Source organism: Zonotrichia leucophrys, chromosome 9, assembly GCF_028769735.1.
Source record: "Zonotrichia leucophrys gambelii isolate GWCS_2022_RI chromosome 9, RI_Zleu_2.0, whole genome shotgun sequence".
Classification (NCBI taxonomy): Eukaryota; Metazoa; Chordata; class Aves; order Passeriformes; family Passerellidae; genus Zonotrichia; species Zonotrichia leucophrys.
The window spans coordinates 6,768,374-6,788,270 of record NC_088179.1 but is presented as its reverse complement, the minus strand read 5'-3'; the positions used below and the strand labels follow the sequence as shown (position 1 = coordinate 6,788,270).

Genomic DNA, 19,897 nt, shown 5'->3' with positions numbered 1-19,897 from the left:
ACCACCCACACATGAACTAGATTGAACTGGAGCTCAGCCAGGACAGCCAGGCCTAAATTTGCTGTGAGAGCCTGTCCTTCCTTTCCATGGCCATGGTGGGTTCCCTTCCAGCCAGCCGCAAACATGAGCATTGCAGCCCCCTGGCAGGATCAGAGCCCGCTCTGTGCCTGAGCTCTGGAGCCACCTTCTTGTGGAGATGCACGTTAATCTTGCTGACTTGGCTTGTAAAGAGCAGATAAATTCACCTAGTATTTAAATGGCAAAATCTTTTCTGCTCTAGATCACCCTCCAGATCTCCCACCCTTAGTCATGGTGGGAAGCATGGCAGCAGATGGCCCTTTGTCTGGCAGAAAGGAGATATTGGAACTCTCGGGTAGCTCAGGCTGTGGTTGCGAGCAGCCATTTAGTGTCAGGGGCTGGTTTGGTCTAACAGCCATGTACAGTGTCAGGGGCTGGGTTGGTCTAACAGCCATGTACAGTGTCAGGGGCTGGTTTGGTCTAAAGCCCTGTACAGTGTCAGGGGCTGGCTTGGTCTAAAGCCCTGTACAGTGTCAGGGGCTGGCTTGGTCTAACAGCCATGTACAGTGTCAGGGGCTGGCTTGGTCTAAAGCCCTGTACAGTGTCAGGGGCTGGTTTGGTCTCCTGGCAATTCCCGCAGGGCTCAGACACGGCAGCACCTTTGCCAGGATCACAGCCAGGTCACCCAGCAGCTGAGCACTGCCATGGTCACCCAGGGGTTACAAATAGCCTTTTATTCTCCAAGGCTCCTTCAGTTTCCCCAGCGTTTCAGCTGTCAAGCTGAAACCAAGCTATATTCGCAGGATGGGGCTGTGGGGCGGGAGGGAAGCGAAGCGGAGACGCAGAAACGTTCCCGGTTCGTTGCGGCCGAGCCCGAGCCCACCGGGCGGGGCCGGCTGGAGAGGCCAGCGCCCCCTGGCGGCCGCTGCCCCAGCGTTCTCGCGAGACCCAGCGCGCCGTGCGCGCGGGGCGGGGGCGCTGCTGGGCGGGGAGGCGCCATCTTGTTCCTGTGCGAGGCGGCGGGGCCGGGCCGGGCCGCGCTGAGGGAGCGCCCGGGGCAGCGCCCGCCGCCACCGCGGGGCGCGGCATGGACTCCCACTACTACGGCGGGGAGCAGTCAGGTAGCGGCGCGGCGCGCAGCACCCTCCGGGGAGGGCGTCGGGCACGGCGGGGCCCGCGGGTTCGGGGGCGCAGCGGCGGGGCCCTGGCCCGAGGGCAGCGCTGAGGGCGTTATTTGCAACAGTCCGGTGTCCGGGCAGCGCAGCGGTCGCCGTCCGCTTGGTGCGGGAGGATTTGTGCGCTCCCGGGGTGGCTGGGGTGCTTTGTTCGGACATCCCCGTTTCCCTGCCCCGTTAGAGCGGGAGTCCGCCCGGTTCCCGTGCGGTTCCTTTAAACGCTGAGGTTTACTTTCTTTTTTAAATCTCGGAATAGATGATGGAGGAGCTACTCCAGTGCAAGACGAGCGAGACTCAGGATCTGATGTGGAAGATGAAGGAAACGAACAACATTCTGGATCGGAGAATGGAAGTGTAGGGCACCATTCAGAGGTACTAAGGGAGCTTTATCTAGATAAAGTTTACTCTTTGAATTCTTTTTTGTTGTTGTTTAAAGCGGCATTCTCTCGTAACCGAGACACACCTGTTTATTGAGTTTCTCTTAAGAGTTCCATCGGGCAAAACTTTATTTCCATAAAAAAGCGTTGGATAATCTCTTAACAAGTATGTTGGCTAGGGTTTGTTTGGTTTTTTTCTTGTTGTGGTAGCACACGCTGTTCTGAACTTGAGTAAGTTGTACTCGGTTAGCCTCGATTTCACAGAGATAAAATGTTGGGGTTATGAGGAATTTGTACCTGAAATTCTGCACAGTGCTGTAAAACCACATGCTCTGGAGGTGGTGATTTCCTTAACAGAGAATAAATGCTCTCCCAGGGTTCATGTCAGGTGGGGACAGTGACTCTTGAGTTTGCCTTGTGCTGGTTTCCACCTTGTCATTCACAAAGGAGCGGGTGTGCATGTGGGGCGGGTTCAGGTTCCTGAGTGGGACCTGGTTTTCCTCTGAAGTGGTTCCCCCTTGGAGAAGTGTTCAGCACGGAAAGGTTGTGGTCCAGGGTTGTTTCTGGAGAGTCACTTCGTTTGTGGATTGACTGGGCTGAGAAGAGATTCTAGTGAAAGAGAAGGCTCCCTTTACATTTCTAGGGCAGTTTGGGAAGTTGAGATTTAATTTTTAAGAAATGTTTGTGACTTACAGTAGAGCTACATCAGGTCTTAGTCAGAAGGAATAATTTTGGCCTGTGAATTCAGGTCTTCTGCCAGCCAAGTTACAGAGAACTTTTTGATACTTATAAAAACTGTAGTCAAAGCTATTTCAGAGCATTCTGTTACTCTACTGTATTGTATGTAAAGATCAGGATTTCCTCAGTCTGGGTTTTCAGTGTTACACATGTTAGAAATTGCTTAAAATGCAACAAAGGCTGGTGTGAGAGAAGGCTTGACTAAACTGGCATCATTTACAATCCTTTTTTTTAAATTATTTTTTCTTTTTTTTTGCCCTGCCTTAATTGAATTCATACTTCCCTCAGTGTTAGAAAGTAGATGAAAATTGTATTTTATAAAATGAAAGTTCTTCCCGTGTATTTGAACTTAATTGTAAAGCACATTTGGAATTTACTTTTTTTGATAGGTGTTGATATTTCCAAGGGAAGAAATAGATTTGGTGTGAGCAGCATCTGCCACTGTGACAATTGCAATTGCAGTGGCAGGAAACACATTTCTCTGGCTGGGAAAATAACTGTCTGGAGGAATTTAGTACTTCTGTTCTATGAAAGAAAAGCGTGATGAGTGTGTGAAAAGTCACACTGCTGCTACAATGATATTAATCTTTTTCTTCTGTGTCATTGGTTTATGGTTGATTATTGGTTCTTACTTTTCTGAGCACTTCTCTGAGATTTTAATTTTTCTTACTGTGGCAAGGTACTTGACTGTTGCTTACATCTGCAGCATGTCTTCTTCAGATTTAGGTGAGCAGAAGGTACCAGTTATCACTGTTAACTGGGTCTCTTCACGTGCTGAGGTGTCTGTATGTTAAAGACTTTGTTCTGTGATGGTGGTTGAATGTTCCTCTTTAGGTTAAATATTTCAGAAAGTCAGTTAAAATAAAAGAGCCAAGCTAAGCCACCTTTTTGACAAATACTAAATGAGAGTTGTCAAGACTTCATGCTTTATTTGATTCAGCTCAAATTAAAACCCAAATATTTTGTTTTGCTATGAAGTCTTAATTTTCCTTTCCCTCCGTTGAGTTCTCTTTGCACTCAAAAGGCAATAATGTGGAGCAGCCATCTCTGAAAGGAGTAGCTCTCAGTCATTTGTCCTATTATTTACTCTAAATATTCTCTCATCCTCTTATATTCTTCATTTTTAGGAGTGTGTGGGAGAAATTACACTCAAAGGTAATAAAACCTTTTTAGGCAGCCTAATCAGTTAAGTCTATTTAATTACTATTTTGCCTCTAATTTAGAACTCAGATGTAAAGAACTGAAGTTTTAAAATTTCAAACTTTTCTTTCAGGTTTTTAACTTTAAAGAAAAGGGGAATCCTGAGGAATTACTTATGTAGGTCTCAGGTATGTGGGTTTTTCTTTTCCACAATTCTTTTCTGGCTTTCCTTCCCCCAGTCCCACTTTATCTATAAATGTTCTCCTTGATGTCCTTACTGATTCTGCTTTAGACAATTAGAATTAGTACAGTAATGAATCTGAAATCATGTTTACAGTGTTTATCCAAGTCAGGCTGATACAGAAATCTGTAATAACTTTGTTTTTACACTTCCACCAAGTTGCTGCTGTTTCATGAACTAAGTTGTGGTTAGCCTGTGACTGTTAACAAACACAAATATGTGATACCTGAAAAAAAGGAGGAGCTTGCTGATATGCCCATGATGGTTGTGTAGGTCTTAGTTTAATGCTCATCTCTCATGAAATTGTAGTGGATGGCTTCCATTTTGTTGAAGTTACTAAATTATCAAAGAAGTAGCTCTTAAAAGTGGCTGCATGTTGATCCAGTAAACTGCTTGGTAGCTGTAATTTTTATGTAGAAGTGTAACACTGTAAATTTGATTTTGATATATTCCTTATTTTATACTGTACTAAAGCCTCATGTTATGGAACTCTTTCATTAAACAAAAATCAAGGACATCTCAATTAAAATGTTTATAGATAAAGAGGAGGAAGAAAAGAAAGCAAAGGAATTAGAGAAAAATGCAGTAGCAATTACCTGAGACCTACTCTGTTTGAGGATGTCTGATCTTTCAGTCAGTCATTTGAAAATGAAAACTAGAAAACTCAAAAATTACGTACTTGATTTCTTTGAAAACAGTTTGTAGAGATGAACAAATAAAAAAGGGAAAGTGAAGACTATCAAGCATACCCAGCAGCATTTTGTCATTTTACTGGAAAATTGGTCACTTTTTATATCAATTATATTCCAAAGCATGCAGATTCCTGAATTGTGTGGGCAGTGGGCAGGTCCTGCCCTGGGCAGGGTCTCAGCTGTGCTGCTGCTGGGGGCTCTGGGGCAGCGCTGCCCTCACTGGCACTGCTGCTGCCTGGCCCAGCTCTCTCAGCGGGCTCCAGGGGTGGTGCCCGTGTGCCCAGAGCGTGCAGGGACAGCTGTGTGCCCAGAGTGAGTGTGCAGGGACAGCTGTGTGTGCAGGGACAGCTGTGTGTGCAGGGACAGCTGTGTGCCCAGAGTGAGTGTGCAGGGACAGCTGTGTGTGCAGGGACAGCTGTGTGCCCAGAGTGAGCGTGCAGGGACAGCTGTGTGCCCTGAGTGTGCAGGGACAGCTGTGTGTGCAGGGACAGCCGTGTGCCCTGAGTGTGCAGGGACAGCCGTGTGCCCTGAGTGTGCAGGGACAGCCGAGTGTGCAGGGACAGCTGTGTGCCCCAAGTGTGACACCCACCTGTGTCACCTCGGGTGCTGACACTGCAGCAGCTGAGCTGCTCTGACCACTGGCTGAGTGACTGCTGGGTGTCTGCTCTCCCCCACCAAACATCTTCATTCTCAGCAGGGATTGTCACTTTGCAGTAACAGGTTAAAGATTCGGCATCCTGTGATAATCTCCAGTAGTGCTGCTCTGTAATTACAGTGTCTTCTCCCCAAGGTTTTGCATGAGAAGTTCTTTGTAATTTAGTGATTAATTCTGAACAGGTGCATGTATAACCTGCAGCCACACTTCTGACCTTAGAAATATGAAGAATCATTGCTGATTCTTGTTGGTTCTTAATTTTGTTTATTTGCTCACCAAAGAATTCCTAAACTGGAAGCTGGGAAGGTGATGGTCCTAATATCTTAAAGAGAACTATTTTTAATAATTTCCTTGGGTTTGTTTAGCAAAATCCTTTATCACCGCTGACATAATTATCAGTACTACTCAGCATTCACCATCTGACATTGAGAGAAGACAGGCAAGCCCACACAAAATACAGTAACAAAAATTATTTAATTCTTGTTTTTCTACCATTTTAGATACCAGTTTGATTTCAGTGTTTCTCAATGACCTTACCTGTAACTGCTGTGCAATCTGCTTTCTGTTCTGTTCCAGCTGCAGTTTTCTTTAGTCTAAAGTAATACAGTCAGGGAAGATCTGTCACATACACCTGTGATAGGTTGATATGGGATATACTAGGCAGGAGAAGGGCAATCAAAGTGATTTTTTGGTAAGGGAATAAAATATTAACAAGCAGAGGGCAGTTGAGTGCATTCTAGATTCTGTCACTTCCTAATATTAATATTTCCTTAAAATTCCAGATTCAGGTTTTAACGGAGCCGTGTTTCCTTTCTGTGAGGAGAAATGAGAATTTCTGGATACAAAAGTTTCCAAAGATGCATTGCTGTAGAGACAGGAACCAGCAGCAGAGAGAAAACAACTTAGATTGTCACAGCAGCTGTTTGTAGTTAGCATTAAATAACATGGAATTAGTGAAGTCGTATTTGTAGTGCATGTTTTAAAATTTCATGGTCCTGGGGTTTTTTTTCATTGTTCCATAACTCTGTTAGTCCTTTTGCAGTAATTTAGAAGATCTTTATCAAGTGCTAGCCAAAGAAATAAATATATGAAGTCCAAAGTCTTAAAAAGCAATGCTCTTTGCCACTTAACATAATTATGGAGGAAGTAGTTCCTAAAAGCAGTTGAAATTAATTTTATTTTAAATTCTTCCTGCATCATGCATTTTAAAGATCAATAGTATTCTTTGTTGTAGGTGTAGGGCAGCTACACCTACATTTTTTTATGGGTCTGGATGTGGGAGTAGAACAACTAGAGAAAATAAAAATAGATAGAAAATCTGTTTCCAAAGAAATTGAATTGCAGAAAAAAAAGATTTGGAAACTTCAGGACATGTAGGTCTTAAAGCATCTCCTGTCACAATAAATACTCAGTTTGCAAGTAGAAAAAGTTTATAGCTGAGACATGACTGAGGAAAAGCCTGATTGAGGCTTTGAGTTGAGTATGCTAAAGAGAAGTTCCTTGTACAATGCTGTTGTTTTCAGCTGAAAACAGGATTATGGTGACAGTAGCTGTGAGAGCTGAATTAATGGAATGAGTTTTCAAGTCTAATTTCATATTCTCAGGTAAATGCAATTGAGATTTTTTTCCCAAGTAGATTTTGGATGTTGGAGATAAAAGATGATGCTGTAAGTAATTATAGTTAGTAAGGTGGTTTCTGAGATGTTCTCTTAAAAATGGAGCACATGCCTCAATATTTTTTGGTGTGTAGAAAAGTTCAAAGGATTGTTTCAGTTCTGAAGTTGCCAGGTGGGTGTGTTTGTGCATGGTTATCTTGGGTGTCTGGATAAGCATGGGAGCTGTCAGCAGGGGGAGAGAGTTGTTGAATCTGAAACACAAAGACTGTTAACAGTTATACTCTGAAAGGTCTGACTAAAACTTTATTCTTGTCTTTTGCTAGGCTTTTGCTCTTGAGTTGTTCTTAAATAGGTTTCCTCGACAAAGAAGGAACAGGCGTTAGCTTCATTTGGAGCAGAATGCCTGTGCTGTTTCAGTGAGGTGTACTTCACACAGGAAACATCTGTTTGAGATCTTCAGGAAAATAAAATGACAAATGCAAGATACTCTTTCTTGCTTTGTTACTGGGAATTTCAGCGAAACCACTTTGAAGGCCTGACCTATTAAAATAAAAGTACTAAGCCTTTACCCTTGAGCAACTGGACCCTTCTTAGACATGCTTATTTAAGTGTTCTGTGAATTCTGTTACCACTTTCAAAATACCATGGAGCTGCAGGATGGACATACTTCCATTGATAATACTTTTTTGATGTGAAGTATTTGATAGTATTTTGATGCAAATTGTCTAATTATTTTTACATAGACACTATTTCAGTTTGCAGCACTTTGGGTAATCAAATTGGAGGAAGGACAAGCAAAAATGCAGAACATCTTTTCTTTACTTTTTAAGGTCTTTTTGCTTAGTTGTCTGAGATTATTTTTCTGTTTCAGAATGAACACAGTGATGGAGAAGATGATGGGCAAGGCGGAGAGCCTCATATGACAGACTCTGAAAATGAAGATAACCCAAGGCAAAAAGAAAGTGACTCAGATAATGAGGAGCCCCCAAATCATAATGTGAGTGATTCAGAAAATGAAGCAACTCATGGAGAGAAGGACAGTGACTCTGATACTGAGGACCGTCCAAACCGGCATTTAAGTGACTCTGAAAATGAAGAGACCTTAAATCATCGAGCGAGTGACTCTGACAATGGAGAACCTCCAAGGGATCACAGCAGTGATTTTGAAAATGAGGAATCACACAAGCAGGCAGCCAGTGACTCTGAAAGTGAGGAGCTCCAGAAGCAGGCAGCCAGTGACTCTGAGAGTGAAGAGCCTCAGAAGCAGCCAGCCAGCGACTCGGAGAGCGAGGATGTGTCCAGACACAAGCAGATAGAGTCTGAAGATAGCGATGGGGAGGACAGGAAGGAAAAGGTGCAGAATGACTCTCATCATTCAGATAATGAACATGTAAGGAAAGGATTTCAGGGCTCTGACAGTGAAGACGAAGCTCCTAAGAGACGTAAAATATCAGACAGTGATGAAGATGAAAAAGAGGAAGAAAAGACAGTGAAGAGGAAAACAGCCATCCTGTCTGATAGTGAGGATGACAATGAGAAAACACGTAAGAAACTATACTGTGCTGTGACAGGTAGTGGTGTGAAAGTTAAATCATTGCTTTTGTGTGAATAAAGCATCTTAAGTTGAGAAACCATAAATCAGATTTAGTTTTGGAGCAGAACTGCATTTGCAGAGGCTGTTGTTCTGACTGCTTTGCTGTGTGAATGTGTATCTAACACTTCTGAGTAATAAGTAGGTCTAACAAAAGACCATAAGGATCTAACTGGCATCTGTTGACATGATAGTTTGTTCTTTATTTACTTCATTGCTGATTCTCTAGTAATTTTTTCCTGTGTGTTTTTTTCATATACTGGAGGTGAGAGATTTGAAATTGCAATTTTTTTAATGAATAGATGTGGTGTATGGAAGCTCCATTTGCTGATTTAATAAAACACTTCAGAATGGATATGCTTTCTAGGAAATGGCAATGGTCTGGTGTTGGAAGACTAGTCAGAGAATAATTTGAGAGTAACAGTTGTCCCCTCTTAACTGGGACATGTAGTAATGCTCCTTTCTGCTGGCAGCTGCAAAAAAGGTACGAATCCTTTCTGATGCTGAAGAATCGGACAGTGACGCTGCTTCAGAGAAATCTGACAAAAGGAAGAAAAATGCTGTATCCGATAGTGAGGAGGAGGAAGAAGAAGGAAAAGAGGATGCTGGGAAGAAAAAAGGGAAAGATCTGTTTGGCAGTGACAGTGAATCTGGAAATGAACAAGAGTAAGTGGGAAAGAATATGAATTCTTTTGGGGTTTTAGACAGGGGGAGTGGTGGTGAATGGAAAACGGATAAATCCCAACCAGAGAATGACTGGTCACCTTCAATGGTGGCATGAAGAGAAAGGTCAGTAGAAGGAGACAACAAAATGTAGATCTTCATACAGTCATTAGAGATTTTGCAGAAAAGTCACATCTTGTTGTAGTCAAAGTAGATAAATGTTGTTGTTACCTTCACAGGAACCTGATTGCAGATATATTTGGAGAATCTGGTGATGAGGAAGAGGAGGAATTTACGGTAAGTGTTACTGTGGATGTCTCCTGTTGACTTGCTAGATCTGAAGAGAATGTATGTGCTGCATCAGGTCAGTTTTGTATCTGCCAGACTCACTGGGGTACTCTTTGGGTTAAATAACATTTACAGTTCATCTTTTGGGAGAATTGTTGGTGTGACAGTAGTCACAGGGGGAATCAGAAAGACTCTGTTCATCTTTCTAGATCCTCTTAAAACTTACCTGAAGCTTTTTTAGTGTCAGGTACCTGAGTAGATGCTCAATCCTGATCCATACACTGATTTGCACTCTCTGTACTCATCAGGGTTTTAACCAGGAGGATTTGGAGGAAGAGAAAGGTGATGGAGACATGAAGGAGACAGCAGACGAATCAGACTCTGATGATAACATCAAAAGAGGGAAGCAGTAAGTCATTGTGTTACATATTCCTTTGCTAATACCAGATTTTGGTGAAAGGGCGTTATGGACCCTGGATATTGCAGGTGTGCACATGTTGGGTGTTACAGCAAGGTCTGGAGCCATTGGAGCCCTTTGCCAGTTTTGCATTTTGCATACTAAGGGTAATTAATTATCTCACTGGGACCTTGAGACACAGTGTTTATGCCCTGGAGAAACACAAGATTATTTCGTGCCAAGGCCCATCAGTGAACAGTGTGGTTGTGTTTCAGCATGGACTTCATGTCAGATTTCGACATGATGCTGCAGAGGAAGAAGAGCATGAGCGGCAAGCGCAGGCGGAACCGCGACGGGGGCACTTTCATCAGCGATGCAGATGATGTGGTCAGTGCCATGATTGTGAAGATGAATGAAGCTGCTGAGGTCAGTTTTCCAGGCTCCAAACACACCTTGAAATTCAGTTCTCTTTTATGGGAAAACTGTGGGATTAATAAAATACAAAAATCTGGCTTGTATTCAGCAGGAGTAATCTGTACACTATGGAAAGCTTCTAATGTCTATATAACCCTAAATGTTATTTTGCTCTTCTAAATAAAAACATTCTGTTGAAATTTTGATAGAATACTAATTTTTAAATATTAAAATTAGGTCAATTGTTAAACTTCCATCCGCTGAGATCAACTTCTTTAAAAAGGGATATATAGGTGCTCTATAAACCACCTAGTAGTGTGTTAAATACTGAGAAAGGGACTATGCTTTAATTTCATTATGATGTTACTGGCATGTGTCATACTTGGGTATTTGTTTCTGAGAAGAGTCCTTTTCCAAATTGCTTGAATGACAGTGCTGTGCTAATGACATCAGAGTAAAGATTCATGGGACCTTCTGCCTTTTTCTAGGAGAAATGTTTAATACCTTACTGTGGAAGGTTATTTGGGATCTTCCTTTTTGTCAGGTGTCTTCTGTTTTGTTGGAGTAGCAATCAAATTAATAAACAGCAAAACACATTAAAACCAATTGAGGGATATACATGACTTTAGAAACTAGAGGAGCTTTACAAATAGCAACAACAAAAGCATCTGTCTGAGAACAAGATCTGGATAATGAGTTCAGAAAGATGGGAAGAGTGAGAAAGCAATCTGGAAGGCAACTGAAACTTCTTGGGCTTGACAGGAAAGCCTTTCTCAGACAAGGTGACAGCCAGATGTTTCAAATGAGGTGTCAAAGTTTGAAGTACAGGGGCAGGAAGAGGGAAGGAGATGCATTGGAAGAATCTTCTCCCTTGCAATAAAACAAACATTGCACAGAAAGAGCCTTCAGTGGATTAGGACAAATAGAAAGGAATTACTAGAGCTGGACAGAAATCTGTTGATTGCATTGGGTGGTTTTAGTATGGGTGACAAGTTTTGAATAGATAGTGATAGGCCTTGGATGGAAGTAATTTTGAAATGACACAGGTGAAAATACATGTTCTCCCTTCCCATTGTTCTGCTTAGCTATTTTTCTCTTTTTCAGGTGAGGCTTTACTAAGAAAGTGTTATCTGTGCACAGTATAGAGGACCTCCAGTTATTGTAGTCAGTCTAAGTCATGAAGTAGGAAAAAAAAGTAAAATTAGGAGCACTCTCCTAATGTGATGCTTTATTGGGAAATACCGACTAAAGTGATGACCGTTTTTTCAGAGAAATTGTTGCATAATTGTTGGTGAGCTGTGGAGCAGGGGACAAAATTAGTGTAATCCCTCCAAAGTTGCACTTGTAGTTTAATAGACTAGTCTTTTTCTTTGTAAGTGTTGCAAAGAATGGGAGTTGCTGATTTCTTTCTTTGATTAACTTGTGCTGATTTTTCAACTCTCTACAGGAGGATCGTCAGCTGAATACGCAAAAGAAACCAGCACTAAAGAAATTAACTTTGCTACCAACTGTAGTCATGCATCTTAAAAAGTGAGTTGTCATTCTGCAACCCTGGGCAATAGTCAGAATTTGTAAGATTTCATGGAGTTATACTACAGCTATACTGAATATGCAAAAAAACACTATTTTTATTCCAAGTAAATGCTGAAGCTAGGTGACCTCAAAAACATAAAATTATACATAATTTTCCCTCTTAACATGAAAGAAACTCAATTATGCTATTTTCCTGAGGGGACATCACAACTTGAGATGTTGCTATATTACATGACTTACGGGCTTCTCTTAATTTAAACCTTTTAGGCAGGATCTCAAAGAAACTTTCATCGATAGTGGTGTTATGTCTGCCATCAAAGAGTGGCTTTCTCCTCTTCCAGACCGAAGTCTGCCAGCACTAAAGATAAGAGAGGAGCTTCTGAAGATCCTGCAAGAGGTTTGGACCTGACTTTTCACATTTGATTTGGAGCTTGTCCACAGTTTTACAGTCATGTGCTTTAGGGAAATGTGAGGTGATAAATGAACTGCAGCTCTGCCGATGGGCCGGGCAGTGAAAAACGCAAGGAAGCAACCTGCACAACAGGTGTGCTTGTGTAACAGAATTTAGGTGATTTGGCCCTGCCTTCCTGTTTCAGGTTTATATCCAAATTCAGGTGAAGAGTTGCTTGCTGTGCATCCCTGAATTTTTTTCCCTTGTGATCCCTTCCCTTTTCTGCTTTCTTACAGAGTGCAGTGCACACACTCAGTGTAGGCTTTCAGTGTCTTTGGCTAAGCTGATTGCTTGAGTGTCTTTGCCATTTAAGTGTTTATTTATAGAATGAAGGATTTGAAGGCAGTAGCATAGTTTTGGGGTAATATAAACTAGAGAGCATTTGGAACAAAAATTTCTAGAAAGCTGCCTAATTTTGTGTATAAACCAAGAATGTTATGGCAGATTTCTAGATTTAGGTGTTTGATACTTTAAACAATTCCCAGTGGGACAACGAAAACCTTACATTTTCTGAGATGGTCTAAGTGAAAGGTATTTCTGCAAAGTTCAATGACACCATTAATAATGTTCAGACATAATTTATTGCTGTTATCTGACTTTTCCTTTTGTCTGCAGCTGCCCAGTGTGAGCCAGGAGACCCTGAAGCACAGCGGCATTGGACGGGCTGTGATGTACCTGTACAAACACCCCAAGGAGTCGAGACCCAACAAGGACATGGCTGGGAAGCTGATCAGTATGTAAACCTGCCTGTGCCTCTCTGAGATCACTCTGGTGATGAATGGAACTTCTGCATTGGTTTCTGATGCACTGCTGTTGTCTGTAGAAAAGATTCTGCAGTGTAGGAACCTCACTGATGTGTTTCATAACTTTGTACAGCTCTTAACAAGCACTGTTACATTGGCTTCTGCATGCACCTGTTCCATTGCCTTAAACCAGAGGATGGCATTTGTTTTGCTGGGTTCTCTCTTTGCTCATGGTCCAGATCTTTTGTATATGCTGAAAAGGCAGGAAGGTGCTGCCAGGGGGCTGTTTATTCCATGGACTTCAGAGAGAACTGAGCTGACTGAATGTTTGCTACTCAGTTGTGCTCCATGTGGAGTGCATTCCTTCCAGAATGGCTGCAGACTGATGATAAACTTACATTCTTTAGGACCTTTTCTGCACATTTCTAAAATAGCATTCCTGAGTTGTGCAGGAGGTCCTGACACTGAGTATTCTTTCTGAGAGCTTGGAGATGTTCTAGAAGAGCAGGCAACAAAGAGACTTTGGGGATGAAAGCTCTTGTTTTCTGTTCATAAGGCTGGTTTTCCATTAAATGCTAAGGGCTCAAAAATCATTTGGTTGAAAGGAAGCATAAATACTTGCCACAAACTTTCAAAGTTGTACTTGATCACCAGAGTGGTTTAAGAGAAACAAAAGCCTGGTCTTTGTTAACTAATAATTTTTTTAATAGATGAATGGTCTCGACCCATTTTTGGCCTTACCTCAAACTACAAAGGCATGACCAGAGAAGAGAGAGAGCAGAGAGATTTGGAACAGATGCCTCATCGAAGGAAAATGAGCAGGTAGGAATAGCAGCAGAAACATGGAATTCTTTAAGGCTCCCTCAGGAGAAACCAAGTGGTGTGTAAATACGAAAGGAAATAAAAAGGGTAAAAGGGTAGTCAGTTAGGGTCTCTCTTACCTTTTAACATGCTTTATTGTCTTTTAAAGTTTCTTCCTCTGTGTATAGATGCCTATAAATATTTATTTTTCTTGCAGCTCTGGTGGTCAGACTCCCCGTAGGGACCTGGAGAAAGTATTAACAGGAGAAGAAAAGTGAGTTGGATATATAAATAGTTTGTTGGGTTTTTTAAGTGAAGTATTGTGGTGGCACTACTACTGTGGAATTTCTGTAGAGGTTTTAGCGGCAGTCGTATACAGTGTGTTTCAGAGGACAGCACACTGGGTGGCTTTACTTCTTTCTGGATAAGATTTGTCCATAACAGTCACATCCGTTTTTCCACAGGGCTCTCAGGCCCGGGGACCCTGGGTTCTGTGCCCGTGCCAGGGTCCCAATGCCCTCCAACAAAGACTACGTCGTCAGGCCCAAGTGGAACGTGGAGATGGAGTCCTCCAGGGTAAGCACTGCCAGTGGCCTGGTGACTGTTCCTAGGCCTGGGAGTCTGTCACCATATCACCATGGCTTCTGTACAGGAGGGTAGTTCTTTTAAGGGCCTCTTGTAGTGAGTGCATACAGTAAGCTCTTCACGTGTTTTCACAGGAAAGTATCTCTGACCAAAAAGAGATTTTTGAGTTAACTTTTCTAGAATTTCTCTCTCAGGTGAGAATGTGATTGCAGGCCTCTTGCTTTAAAGCATTTTGAGCTAAAGCTGCAGTTCAGTACCTGTGTCACTGCACTGATGTTTTTATACCTCTCCCAGCTTTTGTATCGTGTTCTAATAGTATTTGAGTTTGGGAAACTTTTGAGGTTTTGGTAAACACGACCAGCTTTGGTGGAGGCCTTTGTGTTGCTTTGTCTTCATCCATCTACTCATACAGTTTCATTTAAAGGGATATATGTGGTAGAATGTGTGTAAGTGGGAGAAGTAACAATTGCTGTGCTGTCTGCTGTTCTTTCTCCTTCTGTCCATTAATTGAGATGTTGTTTCTAGCCCGGGACTATTAAGAGAGGTATTAGTCGCTTGGAAAAGCACAAGAGACGGTTTGCTGAACAGAAACGACTCAGCAAAGTGCATCGGGCCATCAAGTTCAGCATTGAAGGCAACAGGATGCCCCTGTAGCCATACCACTGCCTTCCCAAGGTGGAGAGGTATCCCTCGAGGGAGGTGTGAACAGTGCATGTGCTCCAGCTGTTGGCAGTTTGCACATGCAGGACAGGAGTGTGTACACCCTAACTTTAACCTGGAAAACTCTCCTTGAATTCTCTCGTGTCTGTACTGTGACCTACAAGGGAACTTGTACAGGAGAAAACAGGCTCTAGCACATAACCTCTGCCACGGCTCCTGCCTGCACGGCTTCAGGGTGCCCAAATGACAGGAGTTCAGCGAAAATACCTGTGCTCAAAACCAGCTTTGCACCACCTGTGGTTTTGAATGCTGCTCTGACACAATTAGGTTTTCCAGATTCACCTGAAGCAACACATGGGCATTCTTAGCCCTTGGTACAGGAGCTCGTGTCACTGCATGCAGTGTCTGTGGCTGACCTCTGACTGGGGCACACTGAGGTGTTTTCCACACCTGCTCCTGCAAGGAAGTAGAATGATGTGAGACAATAGGGATGGCTGATGGGAGCTACAGAATGAGACTGGGGGAGAAGAATCCTCTGCTGTGAGTGTGCGTTAGGAGAACATGCATCAATGGGAATTGCTTTGACAATTCCTGGTCTGCATTTCAGTGCTGTAAGCAGGGCTGCCACAAGCTAACAGTGACAGGAAGAGGTGAGCACAAGCCATAGATAACTGTTGACTTCATATTAAGCTTCATATTTATTTGTTTTTAAAAATATATTTTCTTAAACATCACTGTGAAATTTTAGGTATAATTTCAATGAATAGTGAACAGATTTATGAATAAACCTTATTTAAAATCAGCATGTCAGGAGCACCTTCCTTAGCCATGGGAACAAGTTTCTAATGGATGTGTTTTTCAGATCCTAAGTAGCATGTTTTGGATATCACTGTTTCTCCCAAACTTAAAAGTGTCACGTTTCCATCACTTACTGTTTCTGTTGTCTAGTTAAGGAAAATTGCATTCTGGGAAGCACTGGCTATGGCTTGGAAGGTCCTTGCTGTTTGTCTTCAGTGGTGTTTTCAGCACACCATCACTGAATTAATCTGTGCAGAATAACTGTTACACCACCTGGTTTTCATTTGCAGTTCCAACACAGAGATGAAATGCAATGCTTGTATGGTCAGCTTAGGCATTTCTTTTGGCTACCCCCTACACTGCCTTTGTTCAGTAATCCCTTGCTTTCTCAATACTAATCCCTGACCTTTAAAATAAATGGCAGCTTGGAATTGATGTGTCAGCCTTAGTCACAGTGTATCTGTGTCTAACCTCCTGCAAGAAGTCCAGAGTAGTGACACTGGTGCCCTGTGGTTCTGACAGCTGCAGCCAATAGATACAGAATTTCCACGTGGTACCCAGCTGGGCAGTGATTGACCTGCACTGTGATGGCTGTGAGTGCCACTGCCTGCACCCGAGCCCTGCAGCCCCTGGGGGCATTTTCCCCTTCTGGGAGGAGAACAGACAGAGCAGCTGGGCCCAGTGGCTCCCCCAGCTCCTTGCCAGGCGCAGCCTCGCATGTGCCGCTTGCCTTGCACCTCTGGGGCCCCTGCTTTTTTTCAGTGGTAATTATTAGTTTTATTTTTTAAGTTCCAGGGGACCTCTAAGAAAGGGGTGAGTCGACTGGACAAACAGATGCGGAAATTCACAGATATCAGGAAAAAAAGCAGAACGGCCCATGCAGTGAAAATCAGCATTGAGGGCAATAAGATGCCATTGTGACCCTTCACAGAATGCCCCATGAGCTCTGCTGTAAGACAATACACCCACAGACTCTTTGGAGACCTTTAAATTTTTTAACTTGTTTGGGGTGGGTTTGGTTTTTTAGTTTGTTTTTTAAGTGAACCCTTAAAATTGTTCTTCAGGTTCTGGTAGAAGATGTTGTCTGAGGACTGTGAATATGGGGACTCCTTTCTCCTGATTGTATTTAAACTGGCCCTGTTGTGTCCTTTGTACAGATCATGTATTTGTTGTATTGCAACACTTTAAAAAATAAAACATCTTCTGGGTTTTTTTTGGGAGGGGACTGCCTGTTCATTGCTCAGAAGAGACCACCTGGGATGTGGAAAAACTGAGGGGTTATTTTTTTGTTCAACTTTGTCCATTTTCTTTTTATTCACTGCTTTATTAATCAGTTGTTATGTCTTTGGAGATCTGCATCTATTGCTTTTGATTTAGAAGTATTGATTGTGTTCCATGCAAAGGATTTTCTTTTCATGAAGACTAATGTAAAAAGAAAGCAAACAGATTGAGTACTAAAAATTCCAGCAGCTTCCAGCTAAAATGTCACTGTGGCTTACCAGTGACTTTGCAAAAATCTGTTTTACCAGTGGGAAGGAGAACATTCTTATGTTAGAGAGGATTACACTGTTTCATTTTTCCTGCTGCTACAGACTGACAGTAGAATAACATCTGGTACTCTGTGGCTTCTTTGCCTCTATCTCTGAAGATGGCTGTCTCTGCTGAGCTTGCCTCCAATAAGAGGAGTCTTGCACAGGTAATTGGCATTTGTCATTTTTTCATTAAGAAAAATCACCTTTGTGCTGCAGGAGCAGAGTTTTGTAATGAGTAGTCTGTAATTCTGGGGATCCTGGTGTTGGCTGAGTTACTGCTGGCACCAGTCATGGAGAGTTTGCAAGTTTGTGTTGGGGTCAGGTGTTGAATTTGCCCCTGTGAGAGTGGAGGGAATGACAGGAACAGAGCTGTGTGCTGGGACACCAGCTTGAAGTGAGAACACCTGTGCTGGCTGGGGCACCAAGAGCTCTGCTCCTGCTTTCTCCAGGTATGTGAATAATGCAGTAACCACCTCAGCTGCGTGTTTTTAGCATGCTGAGCCCTTCAGGGGCTTAGGGTTTGGGGGTTTTTTAGTTTTAATTAATTTCGTGATAGCCAGGACATTCTTTACTGCCATAGTGGCAGATGAAACGCTGTGAAAAATAAATGAACTGTGTTGAGCCAGAGTCTGTTTGGCTTGGGAGGTTCAGGGGTTAAAAGTGATTCTTTTTTTTATCCCCCAGTTTTTCTGTAGCTCTGGTGCTACAGTCCAGTCCTACTGTTTATGAGGGTTACTTCTACATCCTAAGAGTGGTAAAACAGACTGAGGGTAAGATGAGGGTTTTTTTAGATGAGAATTTCTATGCACATAGCAAGCACTAGGACACTGACCAGCCACAACAAAGTAAAAATTAGTAACAAATAAGGACATGCACAAAAAGTGCCCCAAACCACCAATTAAAATCCAAAACAAGACAATGGAAACAAACACTTCAGTTGTCCCTGCTTGCCACATGCCCTTGCCTTCACCTTTGAGCCCTCAGTTTTACCTCACCATGCTCAGCATTCTAAGGAGCCTCAGCTGGCCCTGGAACTTGCCTTGTAAAAATTACCAGCCTTCCAAAAGGAGGCAAAGCCTGGCTTTCCCCAAGGACATGCAGACACAACCTGAAAGCACAGATGATCTGACTTAATAGAGAGGGTATTAACATTCCAATCCAAAAGCAATATAGGGGAGCACTGATAAAGGTATTTAAGGTCCCTATTATCAAAAAGCCTGGCAGAAGACTGAGCAATACATGTGGTTCTATTGCTCCTGACCTGAAAAACCAACTTTATAATGGCTTGATGAACTCTGCTCCTCCTGACAGACCCAGTGATGATAAAGTAAGAAAGCATTCAGGTGTGTTTATGGTGAGACTGGAACTACTACTAGGGGCAATGTTCACGATGACACAGTGCTCCTCCTGTTACCCTGGAGTCACAGTGCCCCAAAGCAGAGCTGATACCTGTCTGGGTGGCTTGAGGGGTGGGCTGAGGTGTGTCCAAACCACCTCCCCAGTCCCAGGTTGAACAGCCCCTGTTCCCTTCTGGCCAGAGCCCTCCCATCACTGCTTTTCCCTGTTACATTTCCCCCATTTCCTTCCTGCCTGGCTGCAGGTGCTGTGGTCTCGTTCTGTCCTGCAGGACCCTTGCCCTGCTCACCCTGGGTCTGCCAGGCCTGGCGTCTCCATGGCCTCAGGGTGCTCAGGGACAGCCAGCTCTTGTCCTGCAGTGTTGTCATCATATTGCAGGGGTTCCATACTGTTCTCTCCTGTCACAAAGGTTCCACACCTTCTTGGTGTTTCTCATGGGCAGCTTGTCAGAGCACTGACTCTTCTGTCTTCACAAAGCAGCCACTGACTCCAGCTCCCTTCTCACCCAGCCACCCCACTCTTTTATAGCATCTTCTTCTCATTGCTTACAGCTGTGGCCTGTTAAAGCCAGGCCTGTTCCTAATCTTTGATAATTGGCCCAGCTGCAGCTCCTTAGGGGTAAGATTACTTTCTACACCATCTTTATTTTCTTATATTCTATCTCCCTACACTGCAGCACTGTCCCACAGTGGTTTCTGGGTCACAGAGCCCACCAGAGTTTTGTTCCAGCTGAAACCATCTCCTGCCATCCCCAATTGTCCAGTGTCAACCTTTGTGCACACACTCTGTCCAAAAGCATCATTTAAAGTCTCCTTTTCCCCAGCATCACCGTGTTCCAGCTCTGTCTAACTGTGCCCTCTGTGCTTGGGCACAACATCCGTGTGCTCCCATTGGCCTCTGCAGAGCCATTCCAGCCCCAGCTGCTGTTCATCCAGAGCCCACCTGGCTTTGATCAGGCCACAGGGAAACGGTGCTGGAAGGAAGAATGACAGAAACAAAGACCTGAGCTTAGGATATGTGGTGTCACGTTGAACTCAACAGTGCTGTTCCTGTCCAAGGGTGGGACTCAACTTTGCAGTAAGAGCTCAGGAACAACTCTGGCGTCGTGATGTTCAACATCAGGCTGTGGTGCAGGGCCTGAGGCAGAGTCCCTGTGGAAAAGCCATGGGGAGCACAGGAGTGCAGGGGCCGGACTCCAGGGGAGCAGGTGCCCCTCCCAGCCACAGCCCAGTCCCAGCTGTGCTGGCTCTTGTGCCAAGGGCAGATGCACAAGCAGCCAGGAGCTCCAGCAGTCCCAGCAGGCACTGTGCAATTCCTGATGGTCTTGGCAAGGAAAATCATCCACACCAAGCCCAGCCAGGCACCAACCACCACGTACCTGGGAGTGACAGGCACAGAGAGAAGCTGGGATTTCTTGGCATTACCTTCCCACG

General features: G+C 43.6%; 1 protein-coding gene across 3 annotated transcripts; it reads left to right on the top strand.

Moving 5' to 3' along the window:
- Positions 1-992: 992 nt before the first annotated feature.
- On the top strand, positions 993-16,796 carry IWS1 (interacts with SUPT6H, CTD assembly factor 1). 3 transcript variants are annotated; one of them, XM_064720786.1, is made up of 14 exons: positions 993-1,139; positions 1,450-1,565; positions 7,524-8,196; positions 8,717-8,909; positions 9,146-9,203; positions 9,503-9,603; positions 9,867-10,017; positions 11,453-11,535; positions 11,806-11,935; positions 12,605-12,722; positions 13,443-13,554; positions 13,751-13,807; positions 13,998-14,109; positions 16,366-16,796. In XM_064720786.1, the coding sequence occupies exons 1-14, from the start codon at positions 1,106-1,108 to the stop codon at positions 16,495-16,497; spliced, it is 2,070 nt and encodes a 689-aa protein (XP_064576856.1). In that variant the 5' UTR covers positions 993-1,105; the 3' UTR covers positions 16,498-16,796. The 3 variants fall into 3 exon arrangements, with proteins under 3 accessions (XP_064576856.1, XP_064576857.1, XP_064576858.1); XM_064720787.1 differs by lacking the exon at positions 16,366-16,796 and adding an exon at positions 14,644-16,011; XM_064720788.1 differs by lacking the exon at positions 993-1,139 and adding an exon at positions 3,582-3,636 and having other exon boundaries at positions 1,502-1,565.
- The last annotated feature ends 3,101 nt before the right edge of the window (positions 16,797-19,897 follow it).

Excerpts from the sequence above, each read along its gene's own strand:
- IWS1 (XM_064720786.1), top strand. The coding sequence starts at position 1,106 with ATGGACTCCCACTACTACGGCGGGGAGCAGTCAG. Across the intron at positions 1,566-7,523 it reads GTGTAGGGCACCATTCAGAG|AATGAACACAGTGATGGAGA; the intron begins GTACTAAGGGAG and ends TTTCTGTTTCAG. Across the intron at positions 13,555-13,750 it reads CATCGAAGGAAAATGAGCAG|CTCTGGTGGTCAGACTCCCC; the intron begins GTAGGAATAGCA and ends TTTTTCTTGCAG.